At 45.3% G+C, this 22,114-nt stretch overlaps 1 protein-coding gene across 1 annotated transcript in view; it reads left to right on the top strand.

Annotated features, from left to right (window-relative positions):
* The window catches only part of SEC23B (SEC23 homolog B, coat complex II component), a 67,222-nt gene that overhangs the window by 39,108 nt on the left and 6,000 nt on the right, over positions 1-22,114 (top strand). Inside the window, exons 10-18 of the mRNA XM_030196235.1 lie at positions 5,090-5,213; positions 6,487-6,567; positions 7,649-7,738; positions 11,614-11,720; positions 12,884-13,037; positions 14,773-14,850; positions 18,240-18,401; positions 20,860-20,946; positions 21,102-21,257. Of these exons, the coding sequence (XP_030052095.1) occupies positions 5,090-5,213; positions 6,487-6,567; positions 7,649-7,738; positions 11,614-11,720; positions 12,884-13,037; positions 14,773-14,850; positions 18,240-18,401; positions 20,860-20,946; positions 21,102-21,257 (1,039 nt within the window). The remainder of the gene's footprint in view (positions 1-5,089; positions 5,214-6,486; positions 6,568-7,648; positions 7,739-11,613; positions 11,721-12,883; positions 13,038-14,772; positions 14,851-18,239; positions 18,402-20,859; positions 20,947-21,101; positions 21,258-22,114) is intronic.

Below are 22,114 nucleotides of genomic sequence, written 5' to 3' on the forward strand. Positions count from 1 at the left end.
GTTGAGGTTCCCAGAGGTAAACGCCCTCGGGTTGATTCCCAGGCCTTGGAGGACTTTGTCTCCTCCGATGTAGATGAGGGCAGCGTGTCTGAGGTCTCCCAACGGTCCTTTGCGGATTCCTTGGAGGAGACGGATCCCCGCTCGCATGGAGCGGATGACCCCTCTGCAGCGGCTCTTTAGCTCAGAGGTTTTGCCCAACCTCTTAGTGCAGGCCATGGGCATTTTGAAGATTTCCTCTCCGGAGGACGTCTCTCCCTCAGCCCCTGTTGGCTCTGCCATTATGCTGGGGACGAAGCGCCCGCCTAGAACCTTCCACATGCATGATGCCATGCACTCCTTAATTTCGGCTCAATGGGATGTCCCGGAAGCGAGCCTTAAAGTGGCTAGGGCTATGTCCCGCCGCTATCCTTTGCCTGAAGGTGAACGTGAGGCCTTTCTGTGGCCTACCGTGGATTCTTTAATCACTGCGGTGACTAAGAAAACGGCGTTACCAGTGGAAGGTGGCACGGCCCTAAAGGACGCCCAAGACAAGAGGATTGGAGGCGGCCTTAAGGTCGTCCTTTGAGGCGGCTGCTTTAAGTTTGCAGGCCTCAGTTTGCGGCTCCTATGTGGCCAGGGCGTGCCTGACTATGGTGCAGCGGGCTTCCCCCTCGGATCATTCCTTGAGGGCTGTTTGGCCGGCCCTGGAATCGGGCTTAGCCTATTTGGCAGACTTGCTGTATGATGTCTTGAGAGCCTCAGCTAAAGGCATGGCTCAGACAATCTCTGCGCGGCGGTGGCTTTGGCTGAAACATTGGTCTGCTGACCATGCCTCTAAATCCCGCCTGGCTAGATTGCCTTTTAAAGGCAAGCTGCTCTTTGGGGTCGAGCTGGACAAAATCGTGACCGATCTCGGCACGTCTAAGGGCAAGAAGTTACCAGAGGTCAGGGCTCGGGCTAGTACTCGCCCTGGTACCTCCAGAGGACGGGCTCAGGAAGCCCGTCGGTACCGCCCGGGCAGGTCGGGCTCCTCTGCCCTCTCTTCCTTCAAGAGGAACTTCTCCCCCAAGCAGCATTCCTTTCGCAGAGACCGCAGTCCCGGAGGTGCTCCCTCCGGTCCTCCCCCAGGGTCTCGTACCCAATGACGGGGCCTTGGTCCACGCCTCAGTGCAGATTGGAGGACGGCTGTCCTCGTTTATGGGCGAGTGGACCACAATAACTTCAGACGCTTGAGTGCTGGAAGTCATCAGAGACGGCTACAAGCTAGAGTTCTGCCGACCCTTAAAAGACGGGTTTGTACTCTCTCCCTGCAAGTCTCCGGTCAAGCTGTGGCAGTGCAGCAGACCTTGGACAATCTGTTCCGCCTGGGGGCGGTCGTTCCGGTGCCAGAGAATCAGCCTGGCAAGGGACGTTACTCCTTTTTCTTTGTGATTCCAAAGAAAGGAGGTTCTGTACGGCCTATCCTCGACCTCAAGGGGTCTATTGGGCCTTGAAAGTTCGGCACTTTCGCATGGAGACCCTCCGCTCTGTTATAGCGGCAGTGAAGGCAGGAGAGTTCCTGGCATCCTTGGACTTCAAGGACGCGTACTTGCATATTCCCATCTGGCCTCCTCATCAACGCTTTTTGCGTTTTGCAGTACTGGTCGACACTTCCAGTTCAGAGCCCTCCCGTTCGGGTTGGCTACTGCTCCGCGGACCTTCTCCAAAGTAATGGTGGTCATCGCGGCCTTCCTGTGGAAGGAAGGAGTTCAAGTCCATTTTTATCTGGACGACTGGTTGATCCAAGCCCCTCTTATGCAGAGTGCGGCAAAGCTGTGAACCGGGTGGTTGCTCTTTCGAGCTCCCTGAGGTGGATCATCATCTGGGAGAAAAGCCAGCTGCGCCCGACTCAGTCCCTGGAGCATCTGGGAGTTCGATTCGACACCCAAGTGGGCAGAGTGTTCCTGCCAGACAATTGGATTGTCAAGCTTCAGGCTCAGGTGGACTAGTTCCTAGTAGCCTCTCCTATTCGGACTTGGGACTATGTGCAGCTGTTGGGCTCTATGTCGGCCACGATGGATGTAGTGCCCTGGGCCAGGGCTCATATGAGACCACTTCGACAATCTCTGCTGCTGCGCTGGACTGCGCCTTCCCTTGGACCCAGCAGTGCGCAAGGCGCTGAGCTGGTGGACGCAGACAGACAAGTTGTCTGCAGGAATGCCTCTGGTGACCCCGGAGTGGATTGTCGTCACGACGGACGCCTCTTTGTCGGGCTGGGGAGCCCTCTTCTTGGGAAGGACAGCGCAGGGGCTCTGGTCTCCTGCAGAGGCAAAGTGGTCTATCAACCTCCTGGAACTCAGAGCCATTCGGTTGGCATTTTTGGAGTTCATCCCGGTACTGGCGTTGAAGCCAGTACGGGTCCTGTTGGACAATGCCACGGCTGTGGTCTATGTCAACCGCCAGGGAGGTACCAAGAGCGCCCCTCTAGCCAAGGCAGCCGTGAATCTATGCCAGTGGGCGGTAGCGAGCCTGGAGCAGCTGTCAGCAGCCCACATTGCCGGAGTCATGAATGTCAAGGCGGACTTTCTCAGTCGCCATACCTTGGATCCCGGAGAGTGGCAGTTATCGGCTCAGGCGTTCTTGGATATCACGAAGCGCTGGGGCCAGCCGAGCCTAGTTCTATTGGCGTCATCGGCCAGTTGCCAAGTGCCGCGTTTTTTCAGCAGAGGACGGGACCCTCGATCTCTGGGAGTCGATGCTCTCCTCTAACAGTGGCCAACACAAGAGCTTCTCTATGTGTTCCCGCCCTGGCCCATGTTGGGCAGGGTGCTAGACCGATTGGCAAAGCATCCGGGCTGGATAATCCTGGTGGGGCTGCCAGTGGAGCAGGGTCTGTTACATCAGGGTCCCGTGGTGATGGAGGATCCCTCCCCCTTTGGGCTTACGGCCTGGCTATTGAGCGGCAGCATCTGAGGAAGAAGGACTTCTCAGACAAGGTCATCGCCACTATGCTGAGAGCGAGGAAGCGCTCTACTTTTACTGCTTACGCCAGGGTTTGGCGTACCTTTGCAGCGTGGCGAAGCGGGCTCATTTTCTTCATTCACTGCTCCAATTTCTTCAGTGTTGGCATTCCTGCAAGAAGGTCTGGAGAAAGGCCTGTCGCTCAGTTCCCTTTAAGTCCAGGTAGCGGCCCTGGCTTGCTTCAGGGACCGCCTGAAGGGTGCTTCCCTGGCTTCGTAGCCAGATGTGGTGCGTTTTCTCAAGGGAGTTAAGCACCTGCGCCCTCCTCTGCACTCAATGGTGCCTGCGTGGAATTTTAACCTGGTGCTCAGAGCATTACAGAAGCCGCCTTTTGAACCCTTGTTGAGGGCATCTCTGAAAGACCTGATGTTGAAAGCAGTCTTTTTGGTGGCTATCCTTCAGCCAGAAGAGTTTCCGAGCTCCAGGCACTCTCATGTCGAGAGTCTTTTCTGCAGTTCACTGAGGCAGGAGTGACTATTCGCACAGTGCCTTCCGTCCTGCCCAAGATTGTTTCTCGCTTCCATGTGAATCAGCAGCTCGGTCTCCCTTCCTTTCGTAGGGAGGACTACCCAGAGGAGTACTCTGCTCTTAAATATCTGGATGTGAGACGAGTCATCATCAGATACTTGGAAGTGACCAATGATTTCCGGAAGTCGGATCATCTGTTTGTCCTGTTGGCAGGTCCTCGTAAGGGTCTGCAGGCTGCTAAGCCTCCAGTGGCAAGATTGGTCAAGGAAGTCATTGCCGCGGCTTATGTGGCCGTGGGGAAGGTGCCGCCTATCCAGCTGAAGGCTCACTCCACTAGAGCTCAGGCGGCCTCGATGGCAGAGGCCGGGTCCGTCTCCTTGGAAGAGATATGCAAGGCGGCAACTTGGGCATCGGCCCATACATTCTCCAAGCATTACCGCTTGACTGTGGCGGCACGGGCGGAGGCCCGGTGTGGAGCTTCAGTGTTGAGTTCAGGGATTTCTATGTCCCGCCCTGGGTGAGTACTGCTTCGGTACATCCCACCAGTCTATGGATTGATCAGCTTGATGATATGGAAGGTAAAATTATGTATAATCATACCTGATAATTTTCTTTCCATTAATCATAGCTGATCAATCCATAGCCCCGCCCAGATATTTGTATGGTTTCTATTCTGGTTGCATTTCAGGTTCAAGTTTAGTCTTCAGTTGCTTCAGGAAGACTTCGGGTTCAAGTTTTTTCACTTGGATTCTTCAAGAGTTGAGACGAGTTTGTGTTACAGTGAGCTGCTGCATTCCTCTCCCCTCCGTTTTACGGGGCTGGATTGAGACATAAATTCTGCCGGCACTCCCTCCCGCTTTGTGCGGTTGTAGGGCAGTTTTGTACCCCTCCCGCTTCGGCGGTGCTAGGGTCAGTCAGCTCCTCCCGCGGTTGCGGTTGCAGGATAAGCCAGATCCCCCCGCATTGGCGGGTGTGGTGTCCCTCCCCCGCTCCACGGGGATGAGCTGGACGGATTCCCCTCCCCCACTTGTGTGGGGATGAGCTGGGTTAATTCCCCTCCCCCACTTGTGTGGGGATGAGCTGGGTTAATTCCCCTCCCCCGTTTCGGCGGTGGTGAGCTGGGCAGAGTGTCCCTTTGTGGGTGTAATTCTCTAAGTGCTGAGTCCTGCAGATGGAGCTTTGATATCGACATACTGAGGAGTTTCCGGCAGCACATGACCACATATAGGGAGGCAAAAGTTTGCTCTCTATCTCCACCTGCTGGTAGATGGACACAACCCACCAGTCTATGGATTGATCAGCTATGATTAATGGAAAGAAAATTATCAGGTATGATTATACATAATTTTACCTTCTTCAGGTACTCGGGGCCATTTCCTTTGAGGGCCTTGAAGATCAGACAGTTTTAAAATTTAGCCCTGTATTGTACTGGTAGCCAATGAAGTTTTTGCAAAAATGGTGTAATGTGGTCATGTCGCTTTTACTTTTATTATTTTGGATAGCTTGTTGAACTCCTTTTAACAGACCGTTTCTTTAGTATTGCATTCAGTTATTCATCACCTAGAACTATTTAGGAATAATCCTTTGGTTTTGGGGATATACAATGCCTTGACATCTTCTCTTGTAATATCTCCTTCTTCAGGGGCCATATAGTGATGGGTGACTCCTTCAACACTTCCCTGTTCAAGCAAACATTCCAGCGAGTCTTTAATAAAGATATGAATGGCGAATTCCGTATGGCCTTTGGAGCGGTGCTAGATGTGAAGGTTAGAGAGCAAATCACGTCAGAATGTTTACTGATTCCTGTGTATATCATACCAACACATCCTTCTTCCTTTTTTTATTTTTATTTTTTTTCAAACTTAATTTTTTTCCCAGGCTTTATAACAGTTACATATTGCTCACAGTACAACATCCGCAAATATCAGTTAAAAGCCCCCACTCTCGCCTCCTCCTCCCCCACCAGTTTTGTTCTAAACATTATGTATAAATTCAACACCCTCTTTTTACAAACTCCAGTTAAGCTCTTCCCCCACCTCCCAACTGGCCTTTCCAAGTCAACCCAATCAACTGCAAAAGTTTCATAACCCAAAAGTCCCCTCTTTTCCCCCACCAGCTTCCTATCATTCTCCTCCCTTTATAATATCTCTATGTACCCCTGTCTTGCCTCTTTGTCATAGAATAACATTTACCTCTCAACTCCCAAAAACTCTGCCAACCTTTCCCAACCCCTCTTCTACCCTTTCCTGAAACCTCCTATTCTTTGTTTCAACCATGCCAATCTCTTCTAGCCCCCTTCCCAGCTGCATGCACCTGCAACTCAAGGGACCTTGGCAGGGCTGAGGTCTAGAGCAGCACCTCCTGAAAGGAATTGCCAGTTGTCTGGCAGGAGTTGTCAGGAAATTACTACTAACTTTCCTCTCTCCCTAGGCCCGAGCATGTCACCTCTGTTGTTAGTACAGGTGGATGAAACATTAGAACACTGATACTCTGCACCACTGTGTGCAGGACTGTGGTCTGAGCCAGAAGGCCAATCAATGACCAACACATTTTGTAGCCTAACAATAATTTACATCGGAATTGCAGCTAATTTGTTTACATTAGAGCAGTATTTATCAAACTTTCTGTGGCTGCAACTCCATTATCCACAGAAAGTAGAAGTGTGGGCCAATGATAGTTCTATTTACTGTCCACCCAGATCACAACCCACAGTTTGGGAAGCCCTGCAGTACAGTATGTGTTGCTGTGAGCCAGTTTACCATACTGTGTTACCTGGGAAATACATGGGTATCTGCTGCCTGCCTCTAGACAGAGAAACTGCAGCTGGGAGGAATCTCTGAGCAGCCGAAACAGCAAGGGAATAGGGGTAGGGAATGGGAGAGGAGTGCAAAACATGTCAAACAAAACCTAGTGAAAAATAGCAACAAAAATAAAGTTAGAAGAAATACAAAAAACAAGACTTATGACCTGGTAATGGCATTTGTGGTTCAGCAATCTTTGAAAACTGATTTTCTACACCTTGTCTATCTGATGTTTTAGACTTCCAGAGAACTGAAGATTTCTGGTGCCATTGGACCTTGTGTGTCTCTGAATGCAAAAGGACCCTGTGTCTCAGAAAATGTGAGTCTTCTCAAAAAGTCTTCTTAGGTGTATTGTCTCTTAGAGGGGCACTTCATCTCATGTTCCACATTTACAAGCCAGGTTTGCCACATTTGTATGGCAGTGGCGAATCCAGTAAGTGTTAGGCTGCTGCCCCCCCCCCCCCCCCCCCCACACACACACACACATTCATTTCCTGTTTCATCCAGTAACATGACAGGCCAAGCCTGACAGGTTGCAGGTTGCAGAGGCCTCTGGCGGTCGTGGGATTTAATAGGAATTTAAATCTTCACATTTTAATTGTATGAGCCAACAGTAAGTTGGAAATACCTAGAATGTAAGCATTCAGATCACATGGAAAAAGAAATCCGGAAAGCAGTGGCGTAGCTACAGTGGGCTTGGGCCCCCATAAAATGGACCCAGGGCCCCTGGTTTGGCTGGCAACGGTCCCCAACCCCCACCAGCTGAAGCATTTCTTCAGCACTGCTCTCCTTACATTGCCTGCCCTGTTCTCTCTTGTTGCGTGCATATTCAGTTTTAGTGAAACTGAGCATGTGTGACACTTTGCACATGCTCAATTTAATTAAAATTGAGCATGCATAGCGTGAGGGGAAGCAGGGCAAGCAATTTAAGCAGAGCATTGCTGGAGAAACGCTTCAGCTGTCGGGGATTGGGGACCCCCACCAGCCAAGGTATGTGGCAGGGGAGGGAGCGGTGGGGAGGCGGGCCAAAATGTGCCCCCTCACTTTGGGCTATGGACACCCCGCACTTTGAATTGTGGCTACACCCCTGCCAGAAAGTACTGGGTTCAGCTTGCTGTGTGTCTTTTAACAGTGGGTGTTAGAAGCTCCTACAGGGATACCTTGACTGTGCTATTTATCCACTGGCTGCTTTGTCTCTAGGAGAGATCCTGTTGGATTCAAGGGCATGGAGTGCCCTATGGGGGAGACGGTGGAGGGGGGTGTTCTTAGCAGTGTGTGTCTGCACAGTGCTGTGCCATCTTCCAAAAATAACATGAAACAGAAGCTTGATAAATAAATGTCCATGGGCAAAATTATGCACCTGACTAAACCCAGTGTTTCTTTTTTTGTTTCATCTTCAGGAACTGGGGGTTGGGGGCACAAGCCAGTGGAAAATCTGTAGCCTGGATCCCAGCTCCACTCTTGGCATTTACTTTGAAGTTGTGAACCAGGTCAGTGAAGTTTTTGATGCTTGTAAAGCATGATGATGTATTTCTTACTGGTTACAAGGATCCGTGTTGACCATTCCACCCTGACATCTGACTCCGTCAGAGACATTATCCTTTATTCAGTATGTGATATGATACATTTTTGGCCTCTGAAAGAACTTTGCTCTGTGTTTTGCTGCACCCAATATTTAATGAAGAACTGACATTTGTTCACCCACAGTCTCCTGCCAGCACAATGTCCTCCTGCCATTGCCTCGCTCATATCCGGGGACAGACGGGTGGCTCTTTTTTTTTTTTTTTTGCATCCCAGACAGAAGAGATGCTTATATTTTGAGCTCTGCTGTGGGCAGGGCTTGTCCTGAGGCTCATCATTTGGACTTGATTTATTGACAAATGGTGGATTTCATTCGAGACCTACAATTTATCTGCATTTAGTTTCAATAGTTTTATTGATGACAAGGCAGCAAAGACACAGCCAACAATATAAATGTACAAACATTCATAGATCAACCTGTGCAGAGTAAAGACAATATGAGAAAGGCTGTCATTACATTTTAACATTTTTTTTATCCCCATGCTAACATTTGATATACAACCTGTATATTGATAACAAGTATTATTAACAAAACAAACAAACCTATGAACAGGATGGAGTCATTAACAGAAATTTTTAGAAATTCTCCCCCACTCCCTCATCCTCCCACAACCACCAATACCCATCCCAAACTTACTAGACGGGAAGACCCCGGAAACCAAACTACCTCATATCCTCCCCATCCCTTATTTTCATACTCTAAAATGATACAAAAAAAAGAGACAATTCTTTCCTCTATCCCAGTGCTCAAAGAGCAAGTAGAGTAAGATGGTCAAAACAGGCAATAAATCAGAATGCCGACCCGAGATGAGGGCAAGGGCCTGTCAATTTATCTGCATTTAAATTTTAGTTCTGTTGTGCTGCTGGGGAGGTGGTTTTCAGATTTGGTCATTTTACTAGTCTTTTTTTTTTTTTTTGTAATGTCAGTTTTAAGAATGGAAAATTGACATCATATAAATGAAAGAATGCATCATCACAGAATACTAGAACAAACCACAAACTTTTATACTAATTCTTCTTTTTAATATTCTTTTTATTAGAATTTTAAATGCATATAAAAGCAAGAGAAACAGAACTGATTCTCATGCTCCCTACAACAACCCCCTCCCCTATCCCCTCTCACAGAGAACATCAACAACCATATCAGCATCCACCTACCCCAAGAACCCTCAATGCCCCTCCCCCTCTGATGAGTCCCTCTGTCCGTAGGTTGATAGAGTCCAATCGGAAACCTTGCTTCCACACTTATTTACCATAGATGCAGTCAAGTATTCTTTCCACCACTTCAGAAAAAAGTCCCAGAAGGTTTGGGGAACCTGAACCATATGCAGCAGTCTTTTCCATTGAACAAATGTGCAACAATTTATTAACTGCATCTAACTTGGTAGGGATGGCTACTTGTATCCAGTCGCGAGCTATAGAACTCTTAGTAGCAAGCATGCATAGCAGAATAAGTTGAGAAACCTTCCCCTTAGTAAGAGAGAGAGGGTGGGATTTGATATTCCACCTTTCTGTGGTTACAATCAAAGCAGTTGACATATGATATGCAGGTACTTACTTGTACCTGGGGTAATGGAGGGTTAAGTGACTTGCCCAGAATCACAGGGAGCTGCAGTGGGAATCAAAAGTTACGTTTTACCCTAGACAATATGTCCAAAACTGCTGATCCCATCTCAGTATGGAAGCTAGCTAACCACTGTCCTAGATGACATTCCCTGTCAGAACAGTGAAGAGTGCTGGAATCAGTTACGTGGACCCTAGAAGACAGAAATTCCTGTCCATGAAATTGGGTATCTCCTGCAACTTTAGAAAAAAAATAATAAAAGCCCTAATCACTTTGCCCAGAATGTTTAAATTGCATTTAGGTTAACATAGTGGAACCTGATATTCAGCTGGGGCAGCTGCTGTATAAAGTTAAGCTCTGGCTCCAGCATTTACCGTTATATGTATGTTCAACAGCGCTATCTGTATACCTAGTGGCATTGAATATACATCTACAGGTCTTTATCGCCGTCATATGTTATGTTATGTAAGCAGTGACCACCACCAGTGGCTGTTTAATTTCAGACAGCTGTTCAGTAGGCCTAAATTAAACAGATAATTTCCTGCTCCACTTCATCTCCTCCTCTAACCCAGTCCCTTGTTGTACAGATATCGGACCATTAACTTTAATACAGATTGGGAAATTGTGTTCATCATTTGCTGGCAAACACATAACTAGCTTACAGTATCAGGCCAAGTTTAAATATCCAAGCACTGTTGGATTCTGGTAACAATGAAACAAGTAATGCAGCCTTTTCCAAAGCTTCTGGTATTAACGTTAGAGCCAGTGCTCATGTACTGTCTAGAGCTGTAAACAATTCAAGTCTAGTGTTCTTGTTAACTTTGCTTACTGTTTTACATAATCCCACAGGAGGCTCTTGTACCAAATGGTGTTATCGCCAATTCTTGCTGGTGACTGCATTGACAGTTTTTTTTTCCCCTAAAATACTCCTTTTATACCTTACTTGCTCGCTTTTCTGTCCCCTCCATTCCCTTCTCCTCCTGCTCTCACTTCCCTTTCCTTTGCTGCCCAACCTTTACAGTCTGTTTTTTTCCTGGTGATGGTCACCAGAATCTTTGGTAGTTTCTCTTGCAAAATGCTATGATAGCAGCCCCTTTGAGAGGAATGACCCAAGAAATAATAGAATCAAAATAAATAAAGTATTCTTAGTACATCAATTCCAACAAAGATTAAATGCCTCCAGACCACAGTGATCCTCATGTGGCTCTTCAACCCCCCCATACAGACCACAATTTATGTCCTGAGCAGGGGGAACCTGGCACAGCTTAGCTTTCTTTCTCTGTGATTCTTCCCCTCCCAGACACAAGCAACAGTTCTTAGAAATACGCCAAAGTTGTTTTATTATCAGTCTGTAAACAAAACACAGCCTTCACTTTGTTGTTTGGAAACTGTAGAGAATATATCTGCCAAATACAGGTTTGGCTTTAGCAGATATATTCTGTCTGCAGTTGCTCAAGCACCAGTCTGTACAGTCTCCCATTCTTCTAAGCACCGTTCAAACACAAAGAAATTACAGCCCTGGCTCTCAGAGCTTAGCTATATGGACTGAGCAGCTGACCCTCGCCTCCTTCCAGAGTGTTAGGCCTTCCTCAGCTTTCTGGACCAGCATCCTATTCAGGGCCCTCCTTGCCCTGGGTCAGGAAACCAGCTTACTCCTGCTGCCTACCAGCATCCACAACTCCTTAGTCCAGCCTTCCCTTTGGGGTCCTCTTTGCCCTGGGTTGAGTATTCAGTTTACTCCTGCTGGCCATCTGCTATGACTGCGCTCCTCTCCCTGGGCTGGGGCTCTTTCCTCTGGTTCCTTCTGTCTCCTCCTGCCCCTTTGCGCCTTTCTTTCTATTGCGGAGTAAACCCTTCCCTTTGGGGCTCCTCCTTCCCTTGATTGGCAGATAGGGGTTTATGGAAACTAGAAGCTTCTCTCTTTAGGTGGTTTCCCTGTTTCTTAGGGAACACTAAAACCCCTGTCAGTCTTTGGGATTCTGCTCCAGGTTTTCTTCCCTTCCCGAACTTTAAATCCTTTCTATGGCTCCTTTATACACCTGAAGTAGTAGTCGTGGAATGGGTGCCCTGACTTCTCCTCTCAACACCACAATAACTCTAGGCTATGGGAGTGAATATTCACTGTTTGGGGGGTGGGTGGGAGGGAGCAATGCATCACCATTTCTGACCAGTACAGGCTAACCTGTTCATCTGCCCTCTCTTTTCTTTCTCTGCTTTCAGCACAATGCTCCCATCCCCCAGGGGGGCAGAGGTGCTGTTCAGTTTGTCACCCAGTATCAGCATTCCAGCACCCAGAAGCGCCTCCGAGTTACCACCATCGCCAGAAAGTAAGTAACTCGTCATCCTCTTCTGGTACAGTTAGACAGAGGGGGCAGAATGTTACAGCCAGCTTAACTATCTTTTTTTTTTTTTTTTCATTTTATCCTTTTGCTGTAGGTGCTTCTGTTTTGAACATGAGTATATTAATTCCCAATCTTGATAGTCAGGGTAACTCTGTAAGAGGGCACTCAGAATAAAAGGGTAAACAAGCATCTGTTTAATCCTATTCTGTAAGAAAAAATAAGGGCCTACCTTTCTTTATAGAATATAATTGTAAGCTCTGTTGAGCAGGGACTGTCTCTTCATGTTCAAGTGTACAGCGCTGCGTACATCTAGTAGCTCTATAGAAATGATAAGTAGTAGTGATAGGTAATATTAGCAGAAGTGGCATAAAATGCGCCTGCATTTAAGGTACAGTCGCTTAAATCAGATAGCTGGTGGGGAGTATCCATGCCTAAATGTTAACTAGAACATGCATAAATTATAGTATTCAATAATTTGTGTACGCCCACTGGGAAAGTAAGCACCATCAAAACATGGCATGTACTTTTCCATTAGTCAGTATTCTGTACCAGGCCATTTATGCGCATTATTGCTGCCTCAAATGAGGTGGTTCCTTTTAGAATTGCCCCAGGGCCAATTGCCTGATACAGTGTTTCCCATCCCTCTCCTGGAGCCACATATAGCTAATTGGATTTGGAGGACTACTTTCATGAATATGCATAAGATAGGTTTGTATTAGCTGGGTAACAAATGTATTCAAATCAATCTCATGTATATTCCTGAAAACTCTAAACAGCGAGGCATGATTCCAGAAGAGGGTTGAGAAACACTGCCCCTCCAGCAGAGGGGGTTAGCGAGCAGGAGCATCCATGCAACACGCCTCCTTAGTGCTTCTGTCCCGCCCACTGTGTTACAGCCATGGACATGGTGCAGTTTTTGCACACAGCCAGTTTCTGTGGCCTGATAGAAGCTGAATGTTTGATACTAGCTCTGCTTCCAACTCCAGGAGGCAAAAAGGTGCCATTTCCTTCCATAGAAATGCCATGCTGGGGTTTCTTGTCAGTTTAATGTAAATTTTAATAAAATGGGCATGATAGCTTTTAAAGGGGTTGGAAGCAAGGTTCTGAACAGGAGCAGAAGTAGTGACCTGTTTGTTGTCCCTCAATAGCTGGGCAGATGCACAGAGCCAGCTCCAGCACATAGAAGCTGCGTTTGATCAGGAAGCTGCTGCGGTGCTCATGGCTCAACTGGCTGTCTACAGAGCAGAGTCTGAAGAGGGACCAGATGTGCTCCGATGGCTGGACAGGCAGCTGATCAGACTGGTAAGTGAATATCTCTGTGGCTGCCTAACTTCCAGGATTTAAAGAGACATGAGGTGGAGGGGGTGACCATGATCTTGATGTGAGTTAGAAAGGGGGAGGGGGTTGTATGTGATAAGAGTAATGAGAAGGTTTGTACCAGTTGATGTGAGCCATCCTCAATTGTTAAGCTGAGAGCAGATGTAAGAGATGCTCCTCTGATGCAATATGGCCGGGGGGGGGGGGGGGGGGGGCAAGAAAGGGAGAAGGGTGGTAAAATAAAGACATTGTTGTTCATGGTTTATGTACATGGCGGCTGCATAGAAAGAACACCTGTGCGTTGACCAGTGGTTTGTAGTTTAGGAGATTTATGAACATGGTTTATGGTTGTGATTTTCAGTTTATTAACTTATATTCCGCCTAAACCTAGGTGGGTTACGTATTATACATACATCGTAAAAAGAAGAACCAAAAAATAAAAATATAATAGCATAAAAAAAACAATTAGAATACAAAATATAAAAATAAATTAAACAACAACAAATGCCACCATTTTTTCACTAGTTATACAGATATACATATCCTATACCTAGCAATACATCTTCTCAATATTCTAACAGTCATCACGCATAAAGAGACAGATAGACATTAACCCCACATGTTAGCACAGACAAGGGTGGGCAGCATTTTGTTTTTCAATGCCAGCTGTTATGGCTGAAATAAATTTGGATGTTCAGTGGGGATGTCTGGATAGGGGATATCCAGATAGAGCAGTCAGTGCCAGAGCAATCACAGTCGCATCCATATCTGGTTGCTGTATCTCAAAAAAGATATAGCAGAATTAGAAAAGGTTCAAAGAAGAGTGACCAAAATGTTAAAGGGGATGGAATGCCACTCATATGAGGAAAGGCTAAAGAGGTTAGGGCTCTTCAGCTTGGAAAAGAGATGGATGAGGGGAGATATGATTGAGGTCTACAAAATCCTGAGTGGTGTAGAACGAGTAAAAGTGAATCAATATTTTACACTTTCAAAAAGTTCAAAGACTAGGGGCTCTCAAAATTTCATGGAAATACTTTTAAAACAAATAGGAGCAAATATTTTTTCACTCGATGAATAGTTAAGCTCTGGAACTCGTTGCTGGAGGATGTGGTAACAGCAGTTAACATATCTGGGTTTCAAAAAGGTTTGGACAAGTTCCTGGAGGAAATGTGCATAAGCTACTATTGAGACAGACATGGGGAAGCCACCTCTTGCCCTGGGATTGGTAGCATGGAATGTTGCTACTAATTAGATTTCTGCCATGTACTTGTGACCTCGATTGGCCACTGTTGGAAACAGGATACTGAGCTAGATGGACCATTGATCTACCCCAGTATGGCTAGTCTTATGTTCTTATCTGGATGGCAGCGATATTCAGCCTGCTATCTGGATAGATAATTGGATAAAGTTAGGACAGCAACAAGGCCTTTTCACTGTGATAACTTTACCCAGATAGTTACCTGATTAGCAGACTGAATATCACTGCTAACCAGATAACTCTTGGGACCACCAAGGCATCCAGATCTCAGTGATGCCCAGATAAAGCCACTGAAAATCAATGACAGGCTCTAGTTAGTAGCACAGTTGCTGCTACCCAGATAAGCACTCTTAAATATCAGGCTGTTAATTTCTAGTTTTAATGTTAACTTTTGCTAGATGTTCACTTTTTTTTATAAATAGCCTCGAGACAAATAATAGTAAAATGTATGTTTTTCAACAGTGTCAGAAGTTTGGCCAGTACAACAAAGACGACCCAAATTCTTTCAGGCTGTCGGATTCATTTTCTCTTTATCCACAGGTATGGATTTTGCTTTCTGTTATCAAAGGAATGTGTGTGTGTGTGTGTGTGTGTGTGTGCAGTGAATCTATTCTGATAATTAAATACTGGCATGAAATTCTAGAAAAGTAGCAGGCACAGGGTCTAAAATGGCTTTCTAGTTGTGTTTTTGCTTTGTTTGAGTTTAGGGGAGGTTCAACAGTTTTGTCATTTAAATGTTCTTGTATTTTATCTCTGGAACAGGGACTCATGGGCTAAACAACCTGCTGTTGGTGGTTTCAAATCCCTGTCAAACAGGAGTTTGACTCAGAATCCTTCATATGTTCTCCTTCTCTTTGTAATAAATAGAAATAAAACAAAGGAAAGGAAAATAGTGATACCTTTTTATTGGACTTAATATATTTTTTACAAGCTTTCGAAGGCAGAACCTTCAGGTTGGTTATGAGCAAAACATGACAATATCAAACTATATGTAAGTGAAATATGAAAAGCATTCCATGACAATCTTGAGGGAAAGGCAGGGAGAGGGAAAAACAGAGGCGGATGAGTAATCAGAATGTAACCTGGCAGTTTAATTGTATGGTTTGTAATGTGATAGGAAACCAGAGCCTTGTTAAGTCCTGTCAGATTGGTGTCAAAATATTTTATCATCTTAACTTCAAAGATCTTATGTTCCTGGATTGTTTTAGTTACCTCATAGGGTCAATTACTAAGGGGCCCTTTTACAGAGTGACAGTAAGCCCAACACAGTCTTACCGCTCGCTCTTTCAGGATTACTGCCGGCCCAACACGGCCATCAGAAGTAGTCCCAACCTGAGCCCCGGAAATGGCTAGCATGGTGGCAGCCACATGCTGCCCGGTTACAGCCAGAGCCCTTATCGCCACCTCAATGGGTGGCAGTAAGGACTCCCCACCGCGTGGCCATTTATTTTTCAGGTTTTAGTGGCTGTGGGAAAAATGGCCGCCAGCAAAGGGCCCTTTTTCCCCACAGCTTAGTAAAAGGACCCCTAAAAGAGGTATTCCTAGCTCCATCAATGCTGGCTTTACATCTACCACAAAATCTGAAGCAAAAAAAGGTGAAAAGCAAATTCCCAATAGAAGCTCAAAAGGAAGAGAATGGCACAAGTGCCTGCAATATACCAAGCTGCAGATTGTGTCACCACATATCACTGGACCCCACAGTTACCCACGTGGGAAAAACATTCATCATAAAGGGACTGTACTCGTGCTTTTCCTCAAATGTTGTATATATTATTCAATGCAGAAAAGGTGAAGAAGAATGTTTATATTGGAGAAATGGGACAAATGCTAAAGGCAAGGTACCATATCAGACATCACAAAAAAAGATTAAGGTGGCATAAACCTGATCATTGCATCAATGAACTTATGGTCAGAATACTAAGAGGAAACTAAAAATAATTCCAGGAATATAAGACCTTTGAAGGTAAGAAGAGAAAATATCTTGACATTAACTTGACAAGACTTAACAAGGATCTGGGTATCCAATCATATTATAAACCATACAATTATGCTGCTTTGTCACCTTTTGATCACCCGTCCATCTCTTCTTGTTTCTCACTCCTCCTCCCCTCCCCCACCCCTACCTTTCTCTCAGCAGTGTCATTGGAAAGCTTTTCATGTTTCACTTATATTTTTATATGCTTTTATGAGATTTCACTTATGTATATTTTGATATTGTGATCATTTGCTCATATCTCACCTGAGAAAGGTTCTGCTTTTGAAAGCTTGTCAAAAAGTGTATTAAGTTAGGAAAATATGGTTTTATTTCTTTACCTGGATTTTTGGATTTTTTTGTTTTGTGTTATTTCTACTTATTACCTTTAAAGCAGACTAACACAGCAACCACCCTACTTTGTCTCCTGAGATCAGCTGGTGTAACCCTAGAGAAGATGTTGATCTTAGTGGGTCTAATAATTGTCTTCAGCGTACTTAAGCTAGGTTTCCTTTTTCTGTCACTGCCAGTGTAAGTGACCTGGTAAACTAAAAGAGAAGCTTGAGAAAAGCCACAGTGCTTTCTGCCATGTCTTGGGCAGAGAATTTTTACAGATCAGATTGCAGTTTGTGGAGGAATTTAGCCGAGCCAGGAAGCATCTTGGCGTTTCAGTAAAGATACTGGGTTAAACCCAAGAGATAGGCGGATTTATGGATTGTGAGGAATGGAGCCTGGCCTGGGTATTTTCAGGCCAAGGCAGTGGCGTACCAAGGTGGGGGCGGTCTGCCCCGGGTGCACGCCGCTGGGGGGTGCCACGGCGCGCGCCTGGCTCCGAGTTCGCTATCTTCGCTCGTTCGCTGCAGCTCCCTCTGCCCCGGAACAGGTTACTTCCTGTTCCGGGGCAGAGGGAGCTGCAGCGAATGAGCGAAGTTAGCAAACTTTTCGGAACCGACAGGTGCGCGCCGCGGCCCCCCCCCCAATGGCGTGCACCCGGGGGGTGTCATTTTGCCGGGGGGGGGGGGGGGGCGCATCAGCGATCCGCCCCGGGTGCCATCCAGGCTAGGAACGCCACTGAGCCAAGGGCCTATGTTTGAAATGAGATTTGCACTTAGATTTTAAAACTCTGAAAAATTACTTAATGTTAACAGTTTTACAGTTCTGGATTATGAAAATCTGCTAATGGGTCACAATTCAGCACATCCCCAAAATAGACCCAGATGAGGCCCCCCACTCTCTGATGTAGCAAATGCCGGAAACAAATTTTGTGTCCAAATAGGTATAGGTAATAGCTCATTCCCTATAGTGGATGGGAACTTGATCTTCCAATGAAGAACACTACACTCAGATGCCAGTGGCATCAACCCTAAGTGTGGCTTCTTGACTCTCTCTTGTACACAATCTCCACTACCTCCATAACAGTTATTCTGTTTTACATCTGTACCGTGCAGCACTCGGTGAGTTTGTATGCTTCCCCAAACCCCACGCTATTCTCACAAGACAGATAGGACTATGCAGCTCAAACTTACTGCAAGCTATGTAGTACTGGAAGAAAACAGAATAGCTGTTCAAAAGATAGTACCACAAACAAGCCTCCAGATAAAGTATAGAGAAGAATTAAAAACTGGAGAAAGGGGGAGAGTCACCTTAAAGGGGATGGGGATAAAGACAGGATGGTGGAGGTTGACAGGCTCTCTGGCACTTTGTTCTGTGTTAATCTTGACTCTCACATTGAAGGTTTCTTGACAAAACTGGCCCCCACTTGAAAAATAATGAAGATTTCTGCCTTAGTGTAACCCCCTTCTACAGAAAACATCAGCACCCCCTGGTGGTATCAACTGGGTATCTCCCATAGCACCTCATGGTTTTAGGAGTTTCAGAGGTGCATTTAATGTCAATTCCTGTGCATTAACGCACACTTTTTTTAATTACCCTTTTATTTTATCTCTCTGCCCCTCAGTTTATGTTCCACTTGCGTCGGTCTCCATTTCTTCAAGTATTTAATAACAGCCCCGATGAATCTTCCTATTACCGTCATCACTTTGCCAGACAAGACCTGACACAGTCTCTCATCATGATCCAGCCCATCCTGTATTCCTACTCATTCCATGGACCACCTGAGGTAAGAGTGAAATAGACATATCTAGATCGGCCTTGCTGCTATCAAAGGCCGTGAAGCTCCTGGCGCAACACACACTATACACAATCTGAGCTTGAACCACTGAGAGAGCCTAGTTCTATTGAAAGCTAATGTGGGATCTAAATGACACAAGAGATTAGATAAGATTTACTATTGATTTGAATTTATTAGACATCTGGTCATCCAGGAACGCTGAGCAAAAACCAAGAGAACAACTAAAACAGTGTTTAACCTAAAATCACAGTAACAATCCCTATTAACAGGATTATTTTATTTACTGCTAAAAAGAAATAAATCCATATAGTAACAAAAGCACTTACTAAAAGCAAGTCACAAATATTTGCCTTTTGTATTGTCCCTTGCGGCACTAATTTTGCATTTCTTTTCCCTATCATATGTCCCCTGCCTCTTCCTCCTCTTCTCCAGCATCTATCTCCCCTCCTCCCCACCCTCTCTCAGGTAACCTAGCTGAGCGGCAAGAGTTCATCTCTTGACTGCCATTCACTGTATACAGTCTATGTCAGAACAGCAGACATTTTCATGAGCTGGCACTTTCTGACTGCTGCTCTCATGTATCTTGTCAAGGCTTGAGACTGCACTAAATATGTTTTTTTAACACATGCTGCACGGCTTACAGTCAGAATGGTAGCAGTCATGTTTTTTTGCCTGTATGCTAAACCTCAGTCTTTGACCCCCGGCAGCTCAGTCTTGGGCTGGAGCATAAACACAAATGCAACCTGCTCAGGACTACTAGAATATTCTCTCAAGGGCATTGCAGTCGGCAGCCAGGAAGTACTGACCTGTGAGTTTTGACCGAAATGGTATCAGGTCTACATCAGAAGACATATAAGAAGAGCCTGGAAGAACTGAATGTGTATTCCCTAGAGGAAAGGAGAGACAGGGGAGATATGAATCAGATGTTTAAATACTTGAAAAATATTTAATGAAAAAACAAACCTTGTCCAAAAAGGAAGAGGCTATAAAACTAAAATGAAGCTGCAAGGAGAGAAGCTGAAATGCTTTTTCACGGAGAGAGTGGTGGATGCCTGGAATGCTTTTGCGGGAGGTGATGGAGTCAAAAATGGTGACCACAATTTTAAAAGACATGGGATAAACACAGAGGATCCCCTATATGGCAAGGGAATGAAATAAAAGAATGAAGCATTCTCACTCAAAGCAAAACATTTTTAAAAGGCACAGGGGTGGGGTCCTGCACAGAGTGTCAGGTACAACCCTAGCTGCTTTACTGGGCAGACTGGATGGGCTGTGCTGGGCTTTATGTGCTGTCATTTACTGTGCTCACAGTTCTGGCACAAAACTGTACACAGCAGCTGTGAGACTGGCTCCTTTCAGGTCCTGAATGGAGACAGTGCGGCAGTCCGCATAGCCAGGCTTGCACTGTTTACAGGCACTGGGGATCTGGTGCATGGCTGTGCATACCTTTATAGGGAACTTTAAGCAGAAGCCCAGCACAGGAGTACTGGAGGGCCAGTCTTCCACTGGACCAATCTTAGAGCCTGAGGCAGCCTAGAAATTAACAAAAACATGGACCAGGGTATTTAGGTGAAAATTTGTACAAACCAAAATTAGAAGACAGGAGTAAACGAGCTCCATCATGAAACTAGTTTCAGAATAATTTCTCATAAAATTATTCAAAATGTCCAGGTATCTAGAACTTCAGATGCATGTTATCTCAGTAAATTGGTGGTGAAAGTTCTGGAGGTTTTTTTAACTTTTTGTTCTGTTTGTTTAATTTCTTATTGAAATTACAAATTGTATTTAAAATTCATCAAGGCACAAACTATACAGTGTGATTTGTCTACCTCCAAGAAACAGTTTTAACCAGGTCCATGGCTCTCCACCTTTTAACAGGTCTGACAATGTGGAACAGCGTTTTATAAATAACAATAAAGATATCCAAATCAGTATAGTATTTTAGAACAGAATCTGCTGACGTACAGCCTGTTATAAAACATATGAGACATGGGCATCTATATGCTTGTGACGCCCAGCACAAACATCCTGCTACTCATTGACTACAAAAATATAAAATCACAATAAATATCAAATATTGGACAATACGCTCCAGCGTTTACCAATCTTTATTCGATAATTTGTTCCTACTGCTGCTGGAGCATACTGTCCAATATTTGACTTTTACTGCAACTTTATATCTTTGTAATCCATGAGTGCCAGTATTTATGTAAATCCCTGATGCAGCCCTATGGGATGAAACATGTTCATGTTGGTCTTTTATTCTGATTGTATAATTGCATTTTTCATAAAAGTTTGGCTAGCATACTTTTTAGGGGGTCTGCTTTCTCTTCTGTTGCATGTCTAGCTAAGGTACAGGCCTCAGATTTTAATCAGTCTCTTCTAGAAGTTACAGAAATGAGGGCCACCTTTTCTAACCTGCTGATTTTTGTATCTTCCTTCCCAGCCTGTTCTTTTGGACAGTAGCAGTATTCTCACCGATAGGATCCTACTGATGGACTCTTTCTTCCAGATCGTCATCTACCTTGGCGAGGTACATCCCTGACTCTTTACCTGGATGCCTTCACGTGGAGGCAGTGTGTCCATTAATGTGGAAGTGTGCTAAATGCAGATGCTTCCAGCTTTCATGGATTTGAAAGGGTGTGGAAGGTGAGGTGCTGCTCTGATGGATTCTTTTCTTTCTGGCAGACTATTGCTCAGTGGCGTAGTGCTGGGTACCAGGACATGCCCGAGTACGAGAACTTCAAGCACCTTCTGCAGGCCCCGCTGGATGATGCTCAGGAAATCTTACAGACCCGCTTCCCAATGCCTCGTTATATTAATGCAGAGCATGGAAGTAGCCAGGTAATAACGATTGGGTGCACACTGCATGTTTTGTGTCTCACATAGGAAAGTCTCTGCTCTTGGCATCCCTGGAATCGCTGGTTTATCGGGCGCTGTCATACAGGCTATGGATAAAGTCATCTATCTAAACCAGGGGTTCTCAACCCAGTCCTCAGGACACACCCACCCAGTCAGTCAGGGTTTCAGAATATCCACAATGAAAATGCATAAGATAGATTTGCATACAGTGGAGGTAGTGGATGCAGATTTGTCTCACGCTTATTCATTGTGGGTTTCCTGAAAACCTGACTGGCTTGGTGTATCTGAGGTCTGGGTTGAGAACCCCTGTTCTAAACTATTCCAAAAAAAAAAAAAAAATCCTCTAAAACGTCTCTAGATTTCTTTTCTTTCACTGTAATCTAATGGTAACTGGCTGCATGTCTGTATACATTTTATAGATAAATAGGTGAAATATATAAATCTTCAATGGATGCCTGTGCATAAATGAAATTTGAAAATCAGAAAATTTCAGAGTGTAATACATCTACAATTCATTTCATCTCAGGATTGGATAGGTGTTCTTCACGTAGAGTAGGACAGAACATTTGAAAGGTGTTTTTAATACTGTGGTATGTATGCGTATGTGTGGCTTTTAATAAGTACTGACAAGGAAAACAGAATTGCTTTTTTTTGTGGTCATTCATCCACTTTAGAATTTAGAAGCCTGTTCAGCCACCCATGTACTCTCTCTGAATTGGTTAATTTATTTTAGGAGATTTTAACCTACATATTGAGTTAGCCATGGGCAGCTGACCAAAGAATTTATGGCTGAATGGGCATGAGCCAATTTATTAAGAAACCAGACCACACAGCAGAGC

The sequence above is a fragment of the Microcaecilia unicolor genome, chromosome 3, assembly GCF_901765095.1.
Source record: "Microcaecilia unicolor chromosome 3, aMicUni1.1, whole genome shotgun sequence".
Lineage (NCBI taxonomy): Eukaryota > Metazoa > Chordata > Amphibia > Gymnophiona > Siphonopidae > Microcaecilia > Microcaecilia unicolor.